The sequence below is a fragment of the Anas acuta genome, chromosome 6 (genome assembly GCF_963932015.1).
Source record: "Anas acuta chromosome 6, bAnaAcu1.1, whole genome shotgun sequence".
In the NCBI taxonomy this organism is placed as follows: Eukaryota; Metazoa; Chordata; class Aves; order Anseriformes; family Anatidae; genus Anas; species Anas acuta.
In genome coordinates, this window is record NC_088984.1 from 2738639 (window position 1) to 2761010 (window position 22372).

Here is a 22372-nt window from a genome sequence, read left to right on the forward strand (position 1 = left end):
AGGATTGCAACACTATCCTCAAAAACATGAGATTCTTCTGTGAATAGATGTGAGATTTTCAATAAAGCTGTTACAGCAACATGGCTGGGTTCAAAGTGGATAAATAACGAAAGAGAAAGTGAAGTTTCAGAACTGAAAGTTGCTTCTAATGCAGGATCAGGTTCTTGCTCTCAGCACCGCCGATGCTTCTCGCTCCCGTGCCGCCTGCCATTCCCTGCCCGAGCCCTCTGTGAGTATTTCAGGCAGCAGGGCGATCGCTGTCCTCAAATTGCCATGGTTACTTATGGAAATGGCAAAAAAAGACATGCAAAACTAGAAACACAATGCCCAAATTTACTCACAAGACTATCTTTAGTAGTAAAAGCCTGGTATTTTTAAGAACCCTGAGCACTGTGTAGCAGGGGATTGGAAATCAGGCAGCAAGACGACTCGTTGGAGTTCTGAACCCAGCGACCTGCCTGTGGGAAGGAAACCCAAACCTCACCTTGCTCTAGTGGCTGAACAACCCCGTCCTTTCTCTACCCTCTGTCCAAAAAGCTTACCAGTGTTTTGAAGCATACTAGGTCATTTTTTTTCCTTGACCATCAATCAGAAGACCACTGACACTTCTCAGAGAGCTGATGAAAACAGCTGGATTACAGCACCTGCATCACTCCTGAGTAAAAACCAGATAGAAAAGAAAACAGGGCTGCTAACTCTCACCCTAGACCAATGGGATACTTCTCATACACCTGGATTTTGCTTTTCCTAGAAAATCCTGGCATTTCAAAATCCTTCCCCGCTGCATTACACAGCAGCCTCCTGCGGTTCCCCGCGTGTTTCTCTGGGTGTTGAAACATTTCTGTGAAGTCAGAACTTCCTGCTTGCAATGAAGAAGTTAACACACCCACACACAGAGATCAAAACAAATCCTGATTTAAAATGGAAAGTGTAATTGTCTTCTGTTAATGTAAATAAAGTTCTACACTTTTTTCTATTTTTTTCCTAAACAATTTCGCTAAACCCAACAGCCATTTGCTCTAAAATTACCGATCCTGATTTATGCAGAGCCATTCCCTGACGGTATTTGCAACCTGCTCTGCTGCTAAGCAGAAATATTTACTGTGCCACAGGCATCATTACTTGTGCGTGGCTTTTGAAAACCACCTCTGCGGCGCCAAGGCGGATGATATAATGTGAGCTAAGGTATTATGGGGTGTATCAGCCTGCCTCAGCTGTCCAAATGCAGCCCCTCTCCTGCTGCCCAGCCTTCCCCAGCCCTTCCTCCCTCGGACTGACTCTGCTTGCTGCACGGTGAATCAAGGCACGATGCTACGTTGTCAGAAAGCTTTTTCACCCCCCTTCTAATCACATTATTTTTCTAATAGTTTAGCAAATTGCATCTGCTTGCAGCAAGGTCCGCTTTAATAGAAAAAGCTCTGGAAGGCGGAGGGAAGCAGGACTCTCTCCTCACCCTGGGCAGGTGGCACGGTGAGCACCGCTGCACAGATCCTCTGCCAGATAAAAACAGCCAACAGCACCTGAACCAATGGCCTCAGGATGCAGAACAGGTCACTAAGCTTTCTTCTTCCCGTAGCTCAAAGCCTCTGGCCATTAAAACCATCAGTTCAGGTTGTAAGGTGATCTCGGAACCATGCACACCTCGCTGTGCTGTGCCACACTGTAGTTTTCAAAGGTTAAACTACTTTTTGGTTCCCATTTTTAGAGCTAGGAGTTGCAGGCAGCTGTAGATCACATGCCAATTTATTTATAAAAAGGAAAAAATAACGCTTAAAGTTTAAGAATGGTATCTTAAGAATGGTATCTTCCCTCCATGACTCAAGAATGGTTGTGGAGCTTCACTGTGAAGCCACACTTCCCTTAAGGATGTGCCGAACAGGACAGGTTGCCTAAAGACTGCCCCACTACAGGCCATCAGTGCTTGAGTTCTTCCCCAGCCATTTCTCTCACACGGCAGTTTAATCAGATGATTTATCCTCTATAAAGGGACCGATTATCCAAATGGGGTCATATATAACCACGTTTCTCTTTCCTGACTCCAAAATAAAGCTTCCAGAGCCCATGCAATTCTCTTTCTTAAATTTTGCTTTGTTTCCCCTTGGTTACATTTATACTACAGCTATTTTTTTGTTAATATGGTCAACAGGTTCCCCTTTAAAGATCATTCTCCTCCCTTTCAAGCTTGGGCTTGGTTTATTTTCAATCAGATGATGGGTGAAGTTGGGACAAGAATAAAAGGAGTCAGACTTTGTAAATTCTGTAATTTAGTCTAAAATTGACGATAACACGTATCCAAATTTCAACCTTTAAGTCCCCAGCATCGTTTTGTTTTCTCTTAATAGTGACAATTCTTCTCTCGTTTGCCCCACGAATTCCCCTGTATTTTGCAGTGCATATATGACATACTCCCCTAATTAATATGAAACAAGGTAATTGCTTGTAGCCAGAATACTCCTTCCCTAACAGAAATCAAGTCACTTGAAGCAAGACAGCAATGGGAATAGAAGGGCCTCTGACAACTCTTTCCAGGTGCAAGATGCTCAGAATATTGCTGAGTATTGCCATAGCAGCATTCTGTTTTCTTCTAAATTACAGTTACAAAGCATCCCGGCTATTAGAGAACAACATGAGACCGACAGAGAGACAACAAAAACTGTACATTCATACCGCAACTCAAATCTCAACTTCTTCAATATTTATGTAAAAAGTCTACCGGTAACAACTACAGTTCCTGAATAAACAGTTCAGTTACTTGTAGTTTCATGTGAAGAATCAGCGATCTAATACATGTAAAAAACACTCCTGGCCAGTACGAAGATCACAGTAGTCTTAAGATGTAGAAGAGCTTTTCTCTCCAGGGAGTGTTTCTCAGACTGGAGGGACCCGAGCAGGACATGCTGCTGCCTTCGGGGCCATCGCCTACATGGGAAGGTCAGCCCCAGCCCCTGCTCTCTGTGCTGCTCCCATGGCCCCAAACTGAGACCCCAGCAAGTGCTGTGCCAGCAGGGCCCTGCCCCTGCCCCTGCGATGCAGCACACGGGTGGGAGTGCCACAGGCTGCTCTGAGCTTGTCTGTAGCTGAAGAGCCACAAACCAGCGATGCCCGGAGGATTTCTTCATCAAACCCTGCAGACACAACTCCACAGCCTGAGAAATTGTAGGCAACTTTAAGAAAAGGCTAAAGCTGCGTTTTTAAACCCCGCATGCTCACGAATTTCTGGTCCACATTACTGGAAGAACAGAATTGATACCAAAACAACTTCTTACAAGTCCACAGAAAGTTCCATAACCATGAACAAACATCAATGCATCTTACCTCAATCATTATATGAAAGGCGTGCTTGTAGAGAGGGGAAAAAACACAGGCAAAAGAAATTACTATTTAGATCAAGAATGGGATGAAAAAACAGCTTATAAGAAAAGAGACCAAATAAATTGCTTGCGGATCAACAACCAAAATAGTCATGGGGATAGCAATACCTTCCGTGCTAATAACAGATCATTTAAAATGAATAAAAAATCATTGATATGTTAGCAAAGAAAAATGGGCGAAAATAAAGATTTCAATACAGACCATTAGCTGAATCGATCATTGATAATTAAAAATTGACTCGTCCATTACAGGTGCCTGAACAGTCCCATCAGTACAGAGCAGTACATGAACGCATGCAGGGTGTTACACGGACACAAGCTATGCAGAGGCATCTCGGTGTGCTCACCACTGTACAGCAGAGGGCAGCGTTGCATTTTTTAAGTTAAGACTATGCTGGATTTAGTAACTAGCTGTGGAAAATGAAAACTTTGAAGCCTCTGAGTTGCAACTAAACATCACAAACGAATAGGTCTTCATATACCGGATCTTCAGTGCTCAATTTCATCAATAAATCTGGCAGGCTTGAGCTGTAACTAGAACAAGTGAACACCACCCAGCATGTATACGATTACAGTATTTAGGACTATTGCACCCAAATCATGAGTTTACAGACTGTCGGATAAAATGTTACCCAAATCTACGTCCCAGATCACAGCTACTGAAACTTAGCACACATTTCAGTGAGACGAGCCTGTTCGTGCTGCTTCAAAGCGAAGCAGCTCAGGCACCTGCACTGCTTCTCCTGTACCTGTGCCTCAGCCTCATCTCTAATTCCATCAGGTAGTTGGTGCAGCAGCAGGAAATGCAGGCGCTTGAAGCATTCAGCTGCCACGTAACAGCAATCATCCCTTTCCTCACCCTTTGTCTTTACATCCTTAGGATTTGCCAGCGCAGAGCCAGCAGCCTTCTCTCTGCGCTTGAGAACCGTCTAGCACACACTTAGCATTAGCTGAATAATTAATAATAGAAAGGCTGAAGTAGTTCTTGAAGGCTAGGCTGGTTGCAGTTGGATTTACAGCTTGCTGTCTGAGCGCTGAGCAGACTCCCTGGCGGCCAGGGCCACCGGGATGGGGTCAGCACCCAGCCCAAGGCTCTGGGGCAGAGTGGCAGCGCTCGTACAGCCTGCAAGCACCTTTGGAAGGGGAAACAAATCATAGAAAACCCCAAACCTTGAACTAATTTCCATTCTTGGTGGTTCCAGGACAATAACAGCCATCCTGTGAGTACTTTAAAACCCCTACAAGTAAGGCAGCAGCACAAACTCCACAGCCCACGAACACAGAAGTTCCTCCTGCAAAGCCTCCCGTGTTCCTGTGCCTGGAAGAGCAGCCAAGCAAAACAGAAACGCTGCTCAACCCGGGAGCCTGGCAGGGAATGGCTGCTGAGCAGAGCGATCGGTACATCCCTGCCTGCCCACAGCTACTGGGGCAGCAGCAGAACAAACAGGAACTGTTAAAGGAACTTCAAACCACTGAAACAGTTGTTCAGCAAACTTCGTTCCTAGGGCTGTAAAAGAAAATGTGTTAGAGAGAATGATTTTGCAGGTCTGTTTGCTATTAACGTTCTCTGTTTATTAAGTATTCAGTAAATTCCTTAAAAATATGTAAAAAATAAATACAGACTTCTTGTTCCTGGTGGGATAATGGGAAACTCTGAGGAGTTGGGGTCCTGCTCACCACTCTTAATGGGATCAGCTCCCCTCCAGCTCTAATACACCAGGCACACATAATATTTTCCAAGAAGAGATGTATGCACATCATAGACCTTTGATTTTAAGGTCACTGCCTCTCCTTTCAGCCCTACAAACCGCCATCCCAGGCCTTTCATTAGAAATGCAAGGATCAACAGTTTAAGCAGTGTCTGCCTATTAAGGAAAGCAAATATATTTACTTCAGGGATCAACACAACTCTTTTATAAAAGTTGGGAGTAATTCAAAACCCCACAACATAGCCATCACCTAACACAAACAGATGTAAACACACTAACTTACTGTTTATGCTGCCTGAAAACTACTTCTAAAGGTTTTATCTGGGGTTAGGGAAATTGCCGCGGAATTTGTAACTGCCTAGGACAAAAAATACTGTCAGTGTGCTCTCTTCCTAGATTTGGGCTATCCAGAAAACCCATTCTGAACTTTAAAAGTGTCACAAAAATCTTCATAAATGTGGTGCTCAAAATAAATGTAGATTTTATTTCAAAGGTATTGCACCGATTCAGTCACTTGTTCCTAACCAGTGCCTAAAATATGATACCTGCATGTCCATTCACAGTCCCTCGATCTCTTTAGAGAACTACAAGTGCATTATTTTTGCACACCTCATGAAGGGTGCAAATCTCCTACTAGTGATGTAAAAGACTACCTGAAAGATGTCAGCCTCAAACATTCAGGAGAGCGTATCTGAGGTTACGCAAACTGGACTTTATTAGGGAAAATGGTTAAAAAGCTCCTGAAGGTCGAGTACCTGGCCACAAACCCACAGAAATCAGCACTCCAGCCCTCCGTGCCTGTTCCTAGCACAAAGACCATCGCCTCTGAGGAGCCATACCAGAGCTGGGCACCACAGCACCAGGACCAAAGGATGGCACCAGCTCTTTCCCCTGCGTCATTCCAGCTGCTGACTGGAATCGATGCTAGGAGAAATTCTTATTAGCCCTGCGGATATAAATGCATCATTACAGAACGTGAAGTCATGCACGCTTCCAGCGGTCCAAATTTAGAGCTCATTCAGTTTTTCCTTTTTAACACGAACCTTGCCACTCATTGTATGCTAATGATTCATTAACCACTGGTACATACCCAACCCTAACTCCTTCCGAGCTGGCCACAAGCCCTAACTCAGTCTTCACCTATCTTCCAAGAAAAATTTCTTCCTACTTCCAATCTCTAGCCACAAAATTATCCATTAGTAACTACTACTTCCATGATTTTTTTGGAAAACAAATCATTCAAGTTACACACACACTTACCAAAAGCCTCGACACAGGCTTAGTGGCCTACACCAGATGTAGGAAGTCAAAAACTGTGGGAAGAGCAACACGTTTTGGTATTTATGTTCCCTCCCTATTATTAGTTTCCAGCACAGAATTTGTTTTCCCACTGGTACCTGTGCAGCCACACTACAGGCAGTTCAGAATGTGTCTTGCTTCTGCCACTGCTAGAGATTTTTCTCCTTCGTTGCTATCCATCCCATGTTACGTGGAACTGCTTTCAATTCTGACTTCTTACAGCTGAAACTGAAATAGCAAAGTCCTGCTGTAGCTACAAAGGGGTGCTTGTATTTAGCTGTCCTCAGGAAGAGTTGAGCTGAAGAAAGAGCATCGTGGTCTGGTGGTGATGGGAGCCTTCACCCAGCAACCCTAACTGCACAGAGCGTCTCTTTGATACTTCAGTTTTGAGACTGGAGGGCTGATCTCTCTGTATTTGATTTGTGTGCCTCAATGAAGACTAACTCCTGGTTTATCTAGCACATGACTGAACGGTCAGCATGCCTTCCATCTGCAGCACCAGTGAGGTTCACCCATAAGGAGGGAAAAAAAACCATACAGGGTTACAGTGCTGGGTATGGGGAGCACTGGGTGAAAAGCTACAGGAGGTGATATTCGGGCTGAAAGCACGAGATGTAGTCCTGTGTGATCCTCCTCTCGAAGGAGAGGAAGAAATGGTAATTCCTAGGAAGCAAGCTTGCCTTTATGGATGCATATGGAAGCAAGCAGCTCCCATGCTGCTGTTTCACGAGCTGTTTGAATAGATCTGCCCATTAGGAGCCTCTGAATCCCTGGTAACCCCACACAGGCCTGGATTGGGGCTTTCTCGTGCTCAGTGATTAAACACATGAGCAATCTTTGACCCAAGTCGCTTCAAACGTTTCAGAAGAAAGTACAAAAATAGGTTAAGAGAAATGACATTATGTGAATCTGCAAAGCTTTTCTCAACCCTCTCAACAGATGACTCTTCTTTTAAAACCACCACAAAACAAAAAAAGCAGCTCTGCGATCCAGGAAGATATTCATAACTCGGGCACTTCACAAAAAGTACAAGAGGTTAATTTGTCTTTGCACACTCTGGCTGCAAAGTGTTGGGAGCCGCAGCTCTGCGAACTGATTAAAAAAACCCCAAAGTGTTACTTGTGTCAGTTATGCTACAAAATAGGTTGTGGTCCTATCTATCAGATGACAGAGTGGTAACACTACAGGAGCAATTAGCATTGACTGACAACCCTGGCCCAAGCTCAAGAGATGTAAAAAAGAAATGAGCAGAGCAGAGCAGCTCCCTGCCATCCACAGCCTCACTTCTACCAGGAATATTTGTAGGGTGCTGCGGGGGAACCTAGGTGCACCTAATTTGGAGAGAGAAACCTTTGTCCACAAGGACCGTGGTGTTTCCTTTTCCGTGTACTCAGCGCTCATAAGTGAAAATTAAGTGAGCAAGAGTAACTCTAAATAAAAATACACACAGATATTTTAAATGCTGAGCCATTATTCTGGTAGATTTGACCAGACATATGGAATATATGGTTGCTGCGTGATACGATCAAAGCTAACTAGGAGGATTAAATAGTTCTGTCAAACTGTTTCACATAAACACGCACATATTTAGCGAACCTCCACTTGCTAATCACTCACGGCAGAATCTGAGAAGCACTGGGTGTTTACAAAAGCTGACAGTCAGCTTTAACTGGGCTGGAGCAGGAGGAAGGCAGAAGCTACTGGCAGGGCTGTGGGCTGGAGTGGTGCTCTGAAAGAAAACGGGGATGGAACATGCACAGAGTAAGCAAGAATTACTGCTGCTTTCCAAACTTCACCCAAATACGTGAACGACTTCTACTGCATGAGATCAGACTGATTATCTGCACCTTGATACAAAAGGAAGGGAACCCAGAGAGCTGTGAGCTGCGCTCAGCTCGTGCAGGAGCTGCCTGATACACAGACGTACTGTCCAAGTTTTGCTTTCAAAAAATATGAAGTTGTGTGCATTTTCTCAGATGTTTGTCCTTTATCTTTCGTTTCAAACATTTCTAACATTTTTTTAATGTATCTTCCAAACAATTTCTTTCCCTATATTGTGACTTAAAAAATTTATTTAGTATTTACTCCATTTTTCTTCTCCTAATTATTCCAAACTTTCTTATTCTTCAGGGTTTCCTCATTTTTATCTTTTGTCCATTTCTCATCTACGTTTTAATTTCTGCTGAAAGAAAAATTACTGCCAGGACAGAGCACCTCAGCACTCCCATCACCTTCCAGGAACCAGGTAAGTAAAATGCTATAACCCTCAATTCAGTATCTCAGACAGAAATCAGTGTTTTCTAGTGAATATTGATCCACACCGGATTAATCCGTTCTATCAATAGCTACAGCAAGACTTCAAAGAATCCATTTGCCTACAGACTCTACTCAGGCCCTAATATTTAATATATTAAAATATTAAAATATTTATTTCATGGTTATAAAATTACTAATACTCTTCCCTCTCTTCCTGCTTCCCCTGCCTCCCATTGAAATCAGCTGTAATCAAATTTTAAGTGGGAAACGCTGCTCTGCTGCATATGGGAGAATATTTATACGTCCCATTTCCATAATAATTTCATTTAGTTTTTCAGGCAGAAGTAGCTTTTCCTGACTTTCCACATCAAGCCTTAATGCCTATTCACCACAAGATAAGAAAATGTTATTACACCATAACTAGCTCATGCACCAACATATACTTATCCCAACAGATACAATCTAGGCATTAACAAACAGGTTATTACCCTATTTATTAAAAATTTATGACGTGTCCACTCCTGTACCGAACACAAACCATGCAACGAAAAGAGCTACAATGAAAAGGAGGACGAAAACCAAAACTGAAGTGTTGACATACACCAAGTATTGTAACGTTTGCTTTTCTGTCACTTCATCCAATGCTTTTCTTTAATTTCTTTAAGTCTAGAAGAGGAAATACCTACTAAAATTATACACACAACTAGCAATTAGGAATTGAAGCTTACAGTGAGGACTGCTAGGATGACACAAAGCCCCAAAGAGAGAAGAGCTGAAATGGATGCAGGAGTCATGCTAATGGAGCTACAGGGAGCTGGTGAATCTGTAACACTTTCTGCAAGGGCAGGAAATGAACTTTTTCCCCTAAACTAGGTTCTTCTCATTTGGCAAGTAGTTATGTCCACTGCCTCCTCCCAGATTTTCTTCCTCTTACTATGAAACTGAAACCAAGCCCATTTTACATATCAGCCATAGGTAATAACGCTTCCTTGAGCACCCTGAAGTCGAGCACTAACACCGAAAATATCAGAGCAGCTGGCAGCACAGGGCAAACACATGTAACCCTTTTTAAATTCAATGCTACCAAAACCAGCAAATGTTTGGGTTTTCTTTAATCGTGAGCAGCACCATCACTGTCCAAGGGGCTATGTATTCTAGCTGAGGGGTCACCTTGGGCAAGTCGTTTCTCTCGCCATTTCCACTACCACACTTTGTTCACCTTTCCTACTTCAGTTCTGAGGACTTTGTTGTCTTAGCTCTTCACAAACAACCTCCTAATCTCAACCGAATCTCTAGCCACAACTGAATACAAGAAAAGGAATTCTAGCACTAATGTGAGTTACTGCTACGGGATCAGCTGGAGCCTGACGGCAGCAGGCTCTGTGCATTCGCAGCCAGAGCAGTTTGTTTTGATGCCACCCAGCCAGTTTACATTTCAAATTTCAAGACAACAATCTCAAGGTAGTTCCCAGGCAGAACAGAAGCATCGGTAAAACTGAAATATATATCAAGACAAAATATAAAATGCACAAACAAGAGGAGACAGATGACAGGAACAAGAGCGAGCCACAAGGTGAGCTCAGCCCCGGGACTGTTTCAATTCCAGATTTTCTATACATTCCCTTTAGCTGATACCTGCAGTTCAGTTCCGTGTTTGCTTTTCCAAACACAGCTGTGCTTCTCCTAGTTGCTATTTCCTACCTACTGCAAACTGCCATTACAAATTACCCTCTCTCCTTCATTTCTGTCCTAAGCTATGCATTACACGAAGCTCAGGCTCTGTACGTGAGAGCTCCTTGTGCCCAGGGAGCAAGATGCTTTTGCCCCCTGATGTTTGTTGGTTTTGGTGTCCCCCTCCCTCCCACCCCCTCAAAAAATCCACACGGATGTGTAAAACTATTTTAGTAGCTCCTCACATATTCAACAATGGTCAATTAATTAAGGACGTAAGGCTGTTAAAGTAAAAGCTTCGTTTTCTGCTTTTGCAGATAACAAACATTAGCACCTATGGAGCAGGAAGGTAACAGAAGACTTCAGCCAGGCGACAGATGCATGCTGCCTTCTCCCCTCTGCTTCAGCCATGGTTGTACCATTCAGGAAAAAAAAAAATGAAATTGCAGAGCAGCAACTTACCTGGGTTGGAACAAGCACAGGAGGATACGCTAGCTTGTGATGTCTGTACATCCAAAACGAAAAGAGCACGATCACTGCAATTCCCATGATAGGCACCAATGAATAGAGCAAGGTATTGAACAGAGGCGGCTTCGGTGTAACTGGGTTGGAAGTTGCTGAAGGAAGAACAAATAGCTTTTATGAAACAAAACGTAAGATGTAACTTCTAAGAAACAAAACCAAACCAGTTCTGGAAACATCTGTCATCCTGACTTGCTAAAAACCCTTGCAATCAGCACAACAGGCGAGAAATACTTGATTAAGCAGCATACTCTAATAAACAGATACATATTTAAAAGAGAGCGTTTTTGAAAGTATGGAGGTAACTCCGATTTCTGTATCAGCACATCTTTTTGTGCTTCTATCCTCGCTCTATCTAACGTGTGTGATGTGCTTCTACTGTAGGATTGCCAGAATGCCACCACCTAATGAATGAAGAAAGGATCAATACAGAGGTTTAATCTTTAGAATGTAAATAGTAAGATGTCATTAGTAAGTAGCACAGGCCAGAATAACCTGCCAACGTTTCTATGCTCTGTTGATTCGCTGAAAGTAAAAATTCTCTAGCAGCAGCTGCTTCTGTAAGGACCCCAGCAAGGGCTCTGGAGAAACCCTGCTTCGGAGGAGGCTGGTGCAGGAGCAGCCCCAGACCTCTGGGGCAAGCGAGGTTTAACGAGAGCAATGAAGAATGTCAATTATTGTGTTAGCAGATCACTGAGAAACCTGACAGGCGCATCTCGTGGGCCAACAAAGACTACTTCCATCTCTCAGAAGTGTTATTTAATTTCAAGCACAACTTCCTCTGGCTATTTGGTACACAAGACATTTGGTGTTTTCACTCCAGTTATTACAATTACTCGGTTTTCCAACAGAGATTAGGTTCTTGACTGGAAGAAGATACTGAAGAATAACCCAATAATCTTTTTAGTTATCATTTGGTACCATTATTTGCTAAGTCTGGCTATCTGATTTTCTTTGTAACTTGGGAAGAAATCCTTCTGCACCTTTTAAAGGTTACTGTGTTGATTTTCAGGTCCAATTAGTTTAAAGAAATACTGAAGCATTTGCAGGCTTATACGTGTATATAAAGATAACACTGCTTATAGCCCAATAATTTATCAACACTTACAGCAGCTTAACTACACAATTAAGGTAAGATTTGACAATAACTCCTGTATCTTGAAACGTCCAATTATTTCAGATTATCCTTTCTTTTTACCCCTAGAGAACAGCTGAAGTACGCTTTATCCATTTAAATTACTTTTTCTAGTACAGAGAGCTTTCAAAATTGAAGGAACGAACGTGTAATTTTCTAGGTTCTATATATGGACGCACACAGCTCTGTCATTCAGGAACCAGAGGCCTTGTAGCAGGGAAAACTGACCAGAATATTCTGAAAACGTCTCAGCTCCTGAACATTCAGTGTTTTGGAATTCTGTTATGCTGTTTCTTTATAAATGTGTGAGACCAACTTACGTTGTGTGACCTCCATCTCTGGGAAATAGAAAAAGCGTTCATTGCACATGTTGCCTTCACAACAGCAGAAGAACACTTCAGGGCTGTCTTTTTTCTCTATGCAATCATTCCTATAAGAGATAATAATAAAAAATCTTATTAATCGTATGTTGTCTATTTTGCTCAAGAGAACATATGCTCTAGTTTAAAGACAACTTCTGCAAATTACCCGGGATAGCATACTACCCTAATAAGAGTTAATGGGAAGAAACAAATTAATATTTTATTAATTTGTATTGCAAAGAGATACCATTAATATTTAAACCAAAGCAGCACATTTTACTATTTCCAAAACAAAGTTCAAGAAGAACAACAAAAAGTTAAAATTTTGTTTGATTTCCCCCGCATGCATGATGCTCAGGAGCAGGTTTTGTTCCACACAGTGACTTAATGGCATGGAAGGAGTTGTATTAACTAATGAGCTGAACTACTAAAGGAGAGAAAAAGAGCAGCCATGCACAGAAAGAGACAACTTGGCAGCAGATAACGAATTTGAAAATCTTGCAGAAATTATTGAGGAATTTATCTATCACTAAAGATTTCCAAAAAAGTTTTGTATTCTTCTTTAAAAATAATGTTACTGACAGCACCAGCTCTTACAGTTAGGCTGTGCTGCAACCTCCATGGCATTTATTCTTTGGTGTTCGTAATCTGCTGCAGTTTGGAGCTGAGCATACTGTAACTCCCTGTTTACTAAACTGCTCTCCACTCCCAAGATAAGATTTTGTTTAATGGCTATTTTAGACAAACACGGCAGCAGGCGTTCTTATGACAACTTAATGAGGTCTCAGAGCCAGACAAGCTCAACTATTTCCTTACTGCCCTTCCTGCATTTTATTCCTTCTTCCAGCTTCTTTTCTTAGCTCAAGGGAGAACTTAATACCTCATTTTTTTTTAGTTCAATGTTAGACGTGGGACTAGTGGGAAAACAATGGTACAGAACCTAATTCTGTTTCCAATTTGAAAAATTTCCATCCTTAAAGTTCAAAATGTAGCATAAACAATATCAGTTCAGAAACTGTAAATACTCCCACTTCTTCTGCAAAGCTACATCTAAGAGGATGGTAAAAAACACAAGGTACTTTCCCATCCTGGGTGACTTACTGTTCCTAGATACTAGTAGCAACAAAGAAAATTTCTTCAAAATTTGCCCTTTGTCTTCTAGCGTAGCAGAATTTCAATTATGCTGTGCAAGCAGATTTGCAGATGCTTTGCTACTTCTCTGAGAAACAGATAATCAGAAGTACCATTCAACCTAGCTTTAAACTATCAGTAAAGGCAGGAGACAGCCCAGTCTGTGGGAAAGCTCTTTATTTGGTAGAAATGACTATAATGATTTCTTCTACTCATCCAACATTTGAGAAACACAACAGGAAAGTTTTCCAAACTATGGCTAAAAATAATTTCCAAATACATTTCACTGATATCTATCATGCATTTATTTAATTCTCTTAATTCTCCCGATTTCTGAACACAAGCTGTTTAGGACAAATAAAGGTTAGTACAGCATTTCAAAGAACTATTAATACTATTTCTTTAGAGCTGTAATATTATTTCTTAAAAGAGTCATGACCTCTATTCAGCCAATAGCTAACAAAACTCAAGTCCTGCTGTTAATGCTCACAGGTACTTGCTTGACCATCTGTTATACAAAAATGACTGGAATTTTAAAATATTCTGTCTCTCTTAGAACTGCCACTGAGGTGAGCTTTACAATAAATACACAAAATGCTTCCACATTCAGGTAAGGAACCCACACGATGCGTTGACTCTCCTACTCCAAAGACTTTGGAAAGGTGAACTGTAGATACCTGCAGTGTGGTTTCAATGTTCATCCTATTCATGTGGTACTCATCGTTTGACAATAACAAGATGTTAGAAAAAAACTATTATTAATGACCTCAACGTGTAAAAATTAAACACCCATTTTTAGTACATAGCAAGTAAATACGAGAAGGCAGCACGTGCTACTCTGTAAACAAGCTACGTAGTTGGAGTTGGGTCCTTACGTGAGCAAGGAAATTGTGTGCACATGGATAAAAACAAAACTACAGCTATTTATAGACTACTGTACTCATCTTTTGTCCCAGGTACTGCTGGCAGAGGAGAGCTGATATAAATTATGGACAAGCAAAATAGTTGTATTTACAAATAAACTTCGGGTTTCTAGGGAAACTTCCGTACCTGTCATAACAATTGATGTCATCTAGCCAGCAGCCTTGTTTCACAATTTCAATTGATCCGGAAATATTCTTCCACGTAGCAAAACAGTGTCGTCTTTTATCTTTATCGCCGTAACAAGGTTCAATGCCACTGCGATTTGTTTTATCTTTTTCCCAATTAGCGTTGTAGTAGATACACTCTTGTGTTTCTGATCTGCCGAGTATGGCACCTTGGGGGAACAAAAGGAACAAAAGGAAAAGTCAGAGAGCACTGAGCATGGGGCACACACCAACAGTCAGACAAACCCAGGATACACCCGAGTATTGCACAGCACCTGTATTGATACAGCTTCTTCCCTCCTCCCCTACCCGAAGAAAGCGAGCTGAAAGCTCACGTGTTCCAGCTAAGTTTTGAAACACAAACCAGAGATCTCCCGTTTAGTCAAACACTGACCTGGGCACGTTATCAAGATTTGAGGAAATAAAGAACAAGTTACGGCAACGCTTTTCCCTGAAGAGCAACAGCAGAGAAGTCTTAACATACTGAACAGCAGAGCTATAGATACAGTACTAGCCAAACGAGTATTAGCTAATCAAATTTACCAAAAGGCTTTTTTTTCCCCCCTCTTATTACACATGCCAAAAAAGAGCACACACATCTTAGGAACCCAACCCCAACTGGTGATTGCAGTTTTCCACCTCCACCATTCTTTCCCCCAGCTTTCCTCTGCAATGTAGCCTCTTCCCCCAAGCCCTGAAGCACAAGAAGCACCGTGCTAAGGCTCCATCTGGCAATAAAAGCCAGGAGGGTTGGGAGGCTGAAGCGCTGGGGCAGCCTGTACGAACCACACGGTGCCCCCACGGGGCTAGCACACCGGTAACCTGCCTCGACAGCTGGTGGTTATTTTTTTCTGCCAGCCCAGTTTTCTTAAAAATAAATGTTTCCGCGCTTCTGATTGAAGTTTGTCTTTTAAATTACTGGTATAATGGATCCCTTGATGCCTCCTGACAGCCTACCATAAGGATCAAAGCATGAACAGACCGAGGCACCTCTAAGCGGAGCTAACCTCATCGTTTTATGGTGATCTGAAGCACCACCCTGGTTTCTGCAAGGTGCAGGGCTGCCAGGCTGTAGCAGCACTCGCAGATACCAGGTAACAGGGAGCTGACAGCTTCCAGCGAGACGTTTCCAGTGGATACTGCATTTGCATGTGTCTGAAAGCACCGATGCACTTAGCCGAGACAGGAGCAACAACTGGCTTTTATTTCTGTTTTTATCGTGCAAACACTGCCAAGAAGGTGTCATTAATCTTCGTCCAAGCTTTGACATTTAACGCATTAAAAACATGGAAAAAAGAGAGAGAAGGATACAGAGGAGCTAGAGGCAGAGCTTAAAACTTCCAAACCGAGGGACAGCCAGAGGATGACAAGGCACGGTTCCTCTGCTGGCACCGTGCAGATGGGCAGGTACTGAAGATGTGACGTTACCAGATGTTCTCCCTAGCAGTGTCACTCAGATCCCTGCACATTTACCTGTTCCTCTCCTCACACGTACCCAAAACAACCCGGATTTGTGGCCACCACCCTGTAGCTGCACCCAACTCACCCCTTCCCGCTGCCCTGCAGGACAGAGGGGCTGCAACCCCGACCCCTTGGCGCCCAGCTCTCCCCAGCACCACCTTTCTTTTCCACGTTCCCACCTGCCCCAAGTTCTGCCTTTGACGCATTCCCAAAATAGGCCGAGGATGCTGCTTACGCTTTTTGGGACAGAGCCTGGATGTTGGGGGGGAGAAGCGCGCGAGCCAGCTGGTGACACGGCGAGATGCAGCCTGCGAACTATTGCGTTCTTTGTGCTGCAACGGCCTGACCTTTACAGCTCCCTGCCACGGCAAGAAACAGATGAGGCAACAGATTGAACAATTTGGTTCTGTCAGTGCAATAAAGCAGAAGTCCTGGATGTATCTCATACGTGCCATTCCTTTTCTTCTGTTGCCAAGCCTTGCTCGGAAGGACCACGGACAAGCTGAATTGGATGAAATCCTGAAACTGCAGGAAAATTAAACTTTGCGCAAGTATTTTTTTGTACTCGTTTTCTCTCCAGTCAGCTTTTCTCATTTGTTAATGCCGTGAGTTGGTTCAATCTGACTGACCTGCAACTGAGGCTCTGGGTTAGTGACTTGGGATCTGACCGGTGCACCTAAACCAAAGCACCTTCTCCAGGGGCTGTGTGGCCATTTGCAGGAGACTGCAGGGACGTACAGACACACTAGGGCACTCCTGCCTTATCTCTCAAAGTAGAGAAGCAGGAACAAGGTGAAAGCGAGGGAAGAGAAGGAGAAATGAGACAAAGAAAGCAGCCCTATGATCAGTGTAAGGAAAGCATCTGCTTGTAACAGCCCTGCTGCCCCTCCGCAGGAACCAGCTCCTGGAGGAGCTGGGCAGCTGGCGCTGGCAACAGAAGCAAACCTCTTCGGGTCCCAGCTGAGGCCCAGAACCAAACTCCTGGACCCATCCTGAGCGCTCAAAAATTGTTTTCTCATCAAATTGTCAGGTCCTTGAGAAATCTCTTCCTGCATCTCAACATGGAAGAAGCCACGAGCGGAGCTCTTACAGGCTGAACTTAAAGTCTGAAAGCTTGTGAGATGAAAAACATTAAAAAAAAGAATATTCAGATATATTTGAGTTTAGTTTCAGCATGTTAAAAGAAAATATTAAGCACTGTTACAGTGCAGTTAGCATGCTGCTGTGCCACTAGACGTTTGTGTCCAAACACAGCAGCCGCAGGAAGAAAAAAGAACCAGCGTTTGGCAGTGAACTTCTGAACCGCTGTTAATAGAGGATACGCTGGAACTGTTAGCAGGACAGAAAACGACTTCATTAGGGCATACAGCAGCAGTCTGGAGAATCTCACCTTTGTAGGGACTGGAAGGGCTGACTGCCATTTTTTCAAGCAGGACTGTGTGAATTTCTGAAACAATTTATCACCAGTTTGTGGACAGAACTTGAAGTTTGTTTTCCACCTGGTACTCCTCTGAGGGGCATCTACCCAAGGCCAACATGGAAATGACAAGAGTGCAATCTGGGCAGAGTAACCCCACTGTATCTCATGGCCAGCCAAATCCAGCACATTGTACCTGCAGGTGAATCCACTGTAAGCACTACCGAGCCTGTTGGTAGGGAAATTAAAAAAAAGGGTAAAAACCCTCAGGATGCCGTCTCTGGCTGCATTAGAAGACTTGGGTCACTGTACAGGTACCTCTTCGAGTACCTGTCCGCACGCATTACTCCGGGTGTTTCCACAGCCATCTCACCGATGCCCTCCAGTCCCACAGAGGCATCCGGGACGGGGCAGCAGCACGGCGTGACGCAGGGCGCGCTTTGATGTGTCCGCAACCAGGAAGCAAGTTTTTATCACGCTGTGCTTCTGATAACACCCAAGGCAACGTTTCTCAAGAGGAAAAATAAAGAGGTTATTTTCAACCCCACACAGCAAGCGGAGTTGCAACGCAGAGGATCTGCTCTGTCCTCTTTACGCACGACGAGATGCCCCGAAAATATTTCGTGGCTCCTTTGCACAAGGCATCGCACCTATTGTCATCGTCGTTCTCGTCGTTCTCCCTGCTCGAAGGTCAGACCAACTTCTGTAAGCTGTGCCAAAGTACATTCATTAACTCCGTGCACAGCAGCAATTAACTTAAGCATGGCAACAATCAGGGCAAAGATAAACAAGCCTGGAAAGTAACCGGGCACCTGAGCTGCTGCCGCGCTGCCTCGGACAGAAGATGCTGTACCTTTTCCAGCAAGAATTTCTCTTCGAGCTCCTCCTTTTTAGGATGCTCTACCAAGGCTGGCTTGCAGTTATCAGAAAGTTATTGAGGAACGATGCAGAAACACCAGTGAAGTGCTGCAGCTCAGCACGGACACCTGGGAGACTTCAGGTCTTTTTTTTTTCCTGAACACTTTGGTTTTACGGTGAAGTTTCACTGAATATTTCCAGGCACAGCAGCACATTGTTCTAGTAGGAGAGGTTTGGCAGAGCTGAGGGCTACCCGCAGGTGACCACACAACAATGAGAACTGAGATACCATCAGAGGAAAGGATTAAGGTTTGGGAATCCGTAGCCGAGGTGACCTTAAACATGCTGAACACCCGAGTCCGGAGGAACTCCTCACTTGTCCATCCCCGTGCAGAAGCAGCCACTTGACCTTTCCACGTTCAAGCCTCAGTGAGTAGCCGTGCTTCCAAATCCCTGATTTAGGATTTGATGTTTTAGGAGTTGATGTTAGGAAGCGGAGAGGGAAAGCCATGGTGTCCAAGCCCAGGCAACACCCCTGTTCTTTAGGTAGAGTGTTTGAGGTGCCAGGAGTGGCTGCTCAAGAGACACCACTGGTGCCTATAGTACCTGCAGCCTCACCGACACAAGGACCGACATCCTCTGGGAACCTCGAGAAATTTCAAGTTAAGAAGTGTGAAAAATAGCACTCGACTTCAAGGGAGCACACCAGAACAGAGGCTGATGTTTTCAAGTTGAAACACGCCGTTCCTGTCACTGCAAGGTGCGAGCAGCACAGAACAGAAGAGCCCTCTCATCTACCCCCTAACGATTCTGTAGGGGAGAAAAGGCTTGAAAGACTGCAAGCTGTTTGGGTTTTTGAAGTGTAGCCTTGGGACCAGACTCACCTCATCCACGCTGGTGGTTTGTACAGACATTCCCGGTCAAACGGTCCTTCCCCAAACAACACAGTAGGAATTAGAAGCTGATAAAGATCTACCAAAGAGTGACACTGGGCTCAGCAAAGTTTAAACTCTTCAAGACTCAGGCTGATGCCTCTGATTCAGAGGCTCTTTGGACTCAGCCCCAGTTTACAAGGAAGCAAGAATGAGGAACATGCCACAGGTGGAAGGACAGGGCTGGCATTGAGGGGTCCCTTCCCGCTGCTTCCCACAATGATCCTGGCACCCAGGATGTACACAGGCTTGAATGTGTACAAAAGCCTCGTGTAAAAACTGAGCTTGGTGCTTGAGGTGAGAGCAGTGACCACCTGGGGCTGTGCCCTACCCTGTCGGTGTGGGTGCTACCACAAAGCCACCTACCTGCTGCCTCTGGGCTGCCTCTGACCCAGTGACACCAGCCACAAGTGGCACGGCATCGCCGAGCAGAGCGAGTCCTCCTGCAGGCTGCCACCTGTGCAAGCCCCTCTCTGAGCTATGAAACTTCATAAGGACTTCCCAGGCGTGAACTGCAGAACATGAAGAGCATCCTAAAAGAAAAATCCTGCAGCCTCACGGCTGATGAGGACTTCTAATTGTTATTCACTTAATGAGAAAGTATAATGAGGTTTCACAGGAAAGGTATTTGGCTTTAAGTTTCCGTATCTGATTAGACTGTAAGATGACAAGACCAGTGAAATAAAGTTTTTTCCCATTTTTTTTCCCCATACTGTTTATTTCATAAATCTTCCAGGATGCCCTTGAGTACGCTCAGCATCAACCTTTCACCATCCCTATTTATTTTTATTTTTTTATTTGTTTTTATTTATTCTTATTTATTTTTATTTTCTATTTTTTTTACACGACCAGCCCGTTCTTTTGCTTACGCCTGCCCCGGGGACCTCCCAGGCTGCCGAGCTTTGGCCAGGCTGGGCCAGCAGCCCCAGACAGGCACAGCTGTGCCCAGATGGCAGCCGATCAGCGTGAGGGCAGGCTCCACACCTGTGCAAACACAGGGAGGCATTACCTCGGACACACACGCAAGCGGCAGGGTGGGGGAGAAAAGGCAGGGTCCGGGACTGAAAAATTCAAGCCCTGAATGGTTCACTAGAGCTAGAAATCCTTCCTTATCCCCCCCATGGGAATGGAGAATCAACTCCAGCTTCAGTTCTGATTTCAGGCAGTCGATGATAGGGCTTTTTCTTGTATTTTCCTTCTCGTCCTCCTTTTCATTTCACTACCTCATCCCACCAGGAGGCCTTTCCAAGCTCGTCTTCCTCCAACAGGCTGCCCACAATCACTCTTTGTGATGAAACGCGTCCCAAGGCTTGTGTCCTATCAATGTTGGTTCTGTTTGCTACTCCCTCTGAAGCCTTTTAGGACTGCAGGCATCACAGCCAAATCCCATCAGTAGCTCACAGTACCTGGTATAATACAAGGCCACAGCTTGAAACACTTCTTAGTTGTAGTGGAATCAGAAAGAGCCGACTCTGCTGTACAGCCTCCCAAACAGCTGAACTGGCACAAACGAGTGGAAGTAATTCCTTCCTTCAGCCACTAAACTTAAATAAATGTCAAACTGCAGCACTACACATCTGAATAAACACCTATCAGCATAAAATGCTAATATGGTTTTGACTGCTCAACCCTCGTCCTAAAGCAAAAACCTGCCTAACCTTGAACTTCACTGTAGTTGTTTAATTTCTACTGTCCATCCCTATATATAAGTTATACATATGTATTTATATTTTATTATATATATAAAAACAAATGGATTTTTTGTTCCAAACTTGGTGTAGATTATATTAAAAAATCCAGCAAAACTGCCTCTCTACCTGTAGCTAAACTGGCTGTCACTTGGAGAGGATTTTGCTCGTCCCCTCTCAGGCTGCCTCACGTTTCTCCCTGTCTCAGGCTGTGAACCTGCAGATTATGTAAAGGTTCCCCTTTCCTACAGCTTGAGAGAATCTGTATTTTTACGGACAAGAACACTGCTGATGTGGCAAGTATGTATTCAAGCTTTCAAGCTCCAAAGTTAACCCGATCTTCAAGCCATGGGGTGCAAGCTCCGAGCTTGAAGCAGGTGGCTGTGACCATACAAACCTGGGCTGCAGCTCGGCCCCAACGCTGCTCTTCCTTCAAAAGGATCAGGAATAAGCTGAAGGGGGGAGACAAGAGAGCTCTGCTGGAAGCACCTCGTCCTGCAGCTGTTTTCTTCCCTGAGAAAATCAGGGAAACCCAGCAGCCAGCTATCAGAGTATTAATTAAGTAAACATTTTCACCATATGCAATGCTCGCCATTTAAATACCCTAATTACTTCTAACACCCATCATCACCTTCCCATGCTCTGAAGGGAGCAGATCAAGCTGAGCTTTCCCACAGGAAGCACGAGCTGACAGGATCTCAATACAGATCATTATTACACCAGTTTTTATGTAGAATAAGTTCTGATGTGATTGAGAAACTGTCAAAAACTTCAGGTATTTGAGATTCGCAGCGAGATTAAAAAAGCAATGGAACAACAAAGCAGTTCCCTCATGTATCTCAGCATTTTTGTATCTCTGCTCCTTTTTTGGAAGCTCTGTGTGTTCTCATGAAGCAGGTGTTTCTCCTATCTACTGGTCAGTTTTTAATATTATTAAAAATTAAAGCCAGAGAAGCATAACTGACAACTAGAAGAGCAAGAGGAAGTATTTCAAAGAGCAGAATTAGATCGTTAACATCAGGGTACTAAACACTAAGACATCAACTCATTACGTTGGGTTTGTTTGCAAAGCTTTAGCAATAACTGAGTGGGAAGGGCATAATTTAAAGCTGCTTTCCTGAAGCCGGGCTGGTGCTCCGCTGCTGAGCTCTGTGGAGTTTCTGAACACGCTGCACGTTGGAGGGCCAGCACCCTTCTTGCTACTCCAACAACTGCTGCCACAGCTGTCTGAAATAAATCACTGCTGATCTAGCATGAGAATCCGATCAATACAGAAGTAATCCAAGACACTGGCTTTTATTTTCCTCACCTGTCCAGAAGCACTTAGAAATAGTTTACATTTTCACATTGAGTGGTTTTCATAACGAAAAAGAAAAGCAAAACAAAAGCACCACCAACTTCTTCTAATGCTGTTTGACATTCAAGCAAGGCAAGAAGACATCTGGAAAAATCCTCAGAACTCAGTAAAACAT

The 22372-nt window shown here is 43.9% G+C and overlaps 1 protein-coding gene across 2 annotated transcripts in view; it reads right to left on the reverse strand.

Moving 5' to 3' along the window:
- Positions 1-22372, reverse strand: part of ACVR2A (activin A receptor type 2A) — a 57233-nt gene that overhangs the window by 12984 nt on the left and 21877 nt on the right. Inside the window, exons 2-5 of one of the 2 annotated variants that reach the window (XM_068687026.1) lie at positions 14507-14714; positions 12284-12393; positions 10769-10923; positions 3316-3339 (exon numbers count right to left, since the gene is read on the reverse strand). In XM_068687026.1, the coding sequence (XP_068543127.1) occupies positions 3316-3339; positions 10769-10923; positions 12284-12393; positions 14507-14714 (497 nt within the window). The remainder of the gene's footprint in view (positions 1-3315; positions 3340-10768; positions 10924-12283; positions 12394-14506; positions 14715-22372) is intronic. The other variant, XM_068687027.1, reaches the window with a different exon arrangement.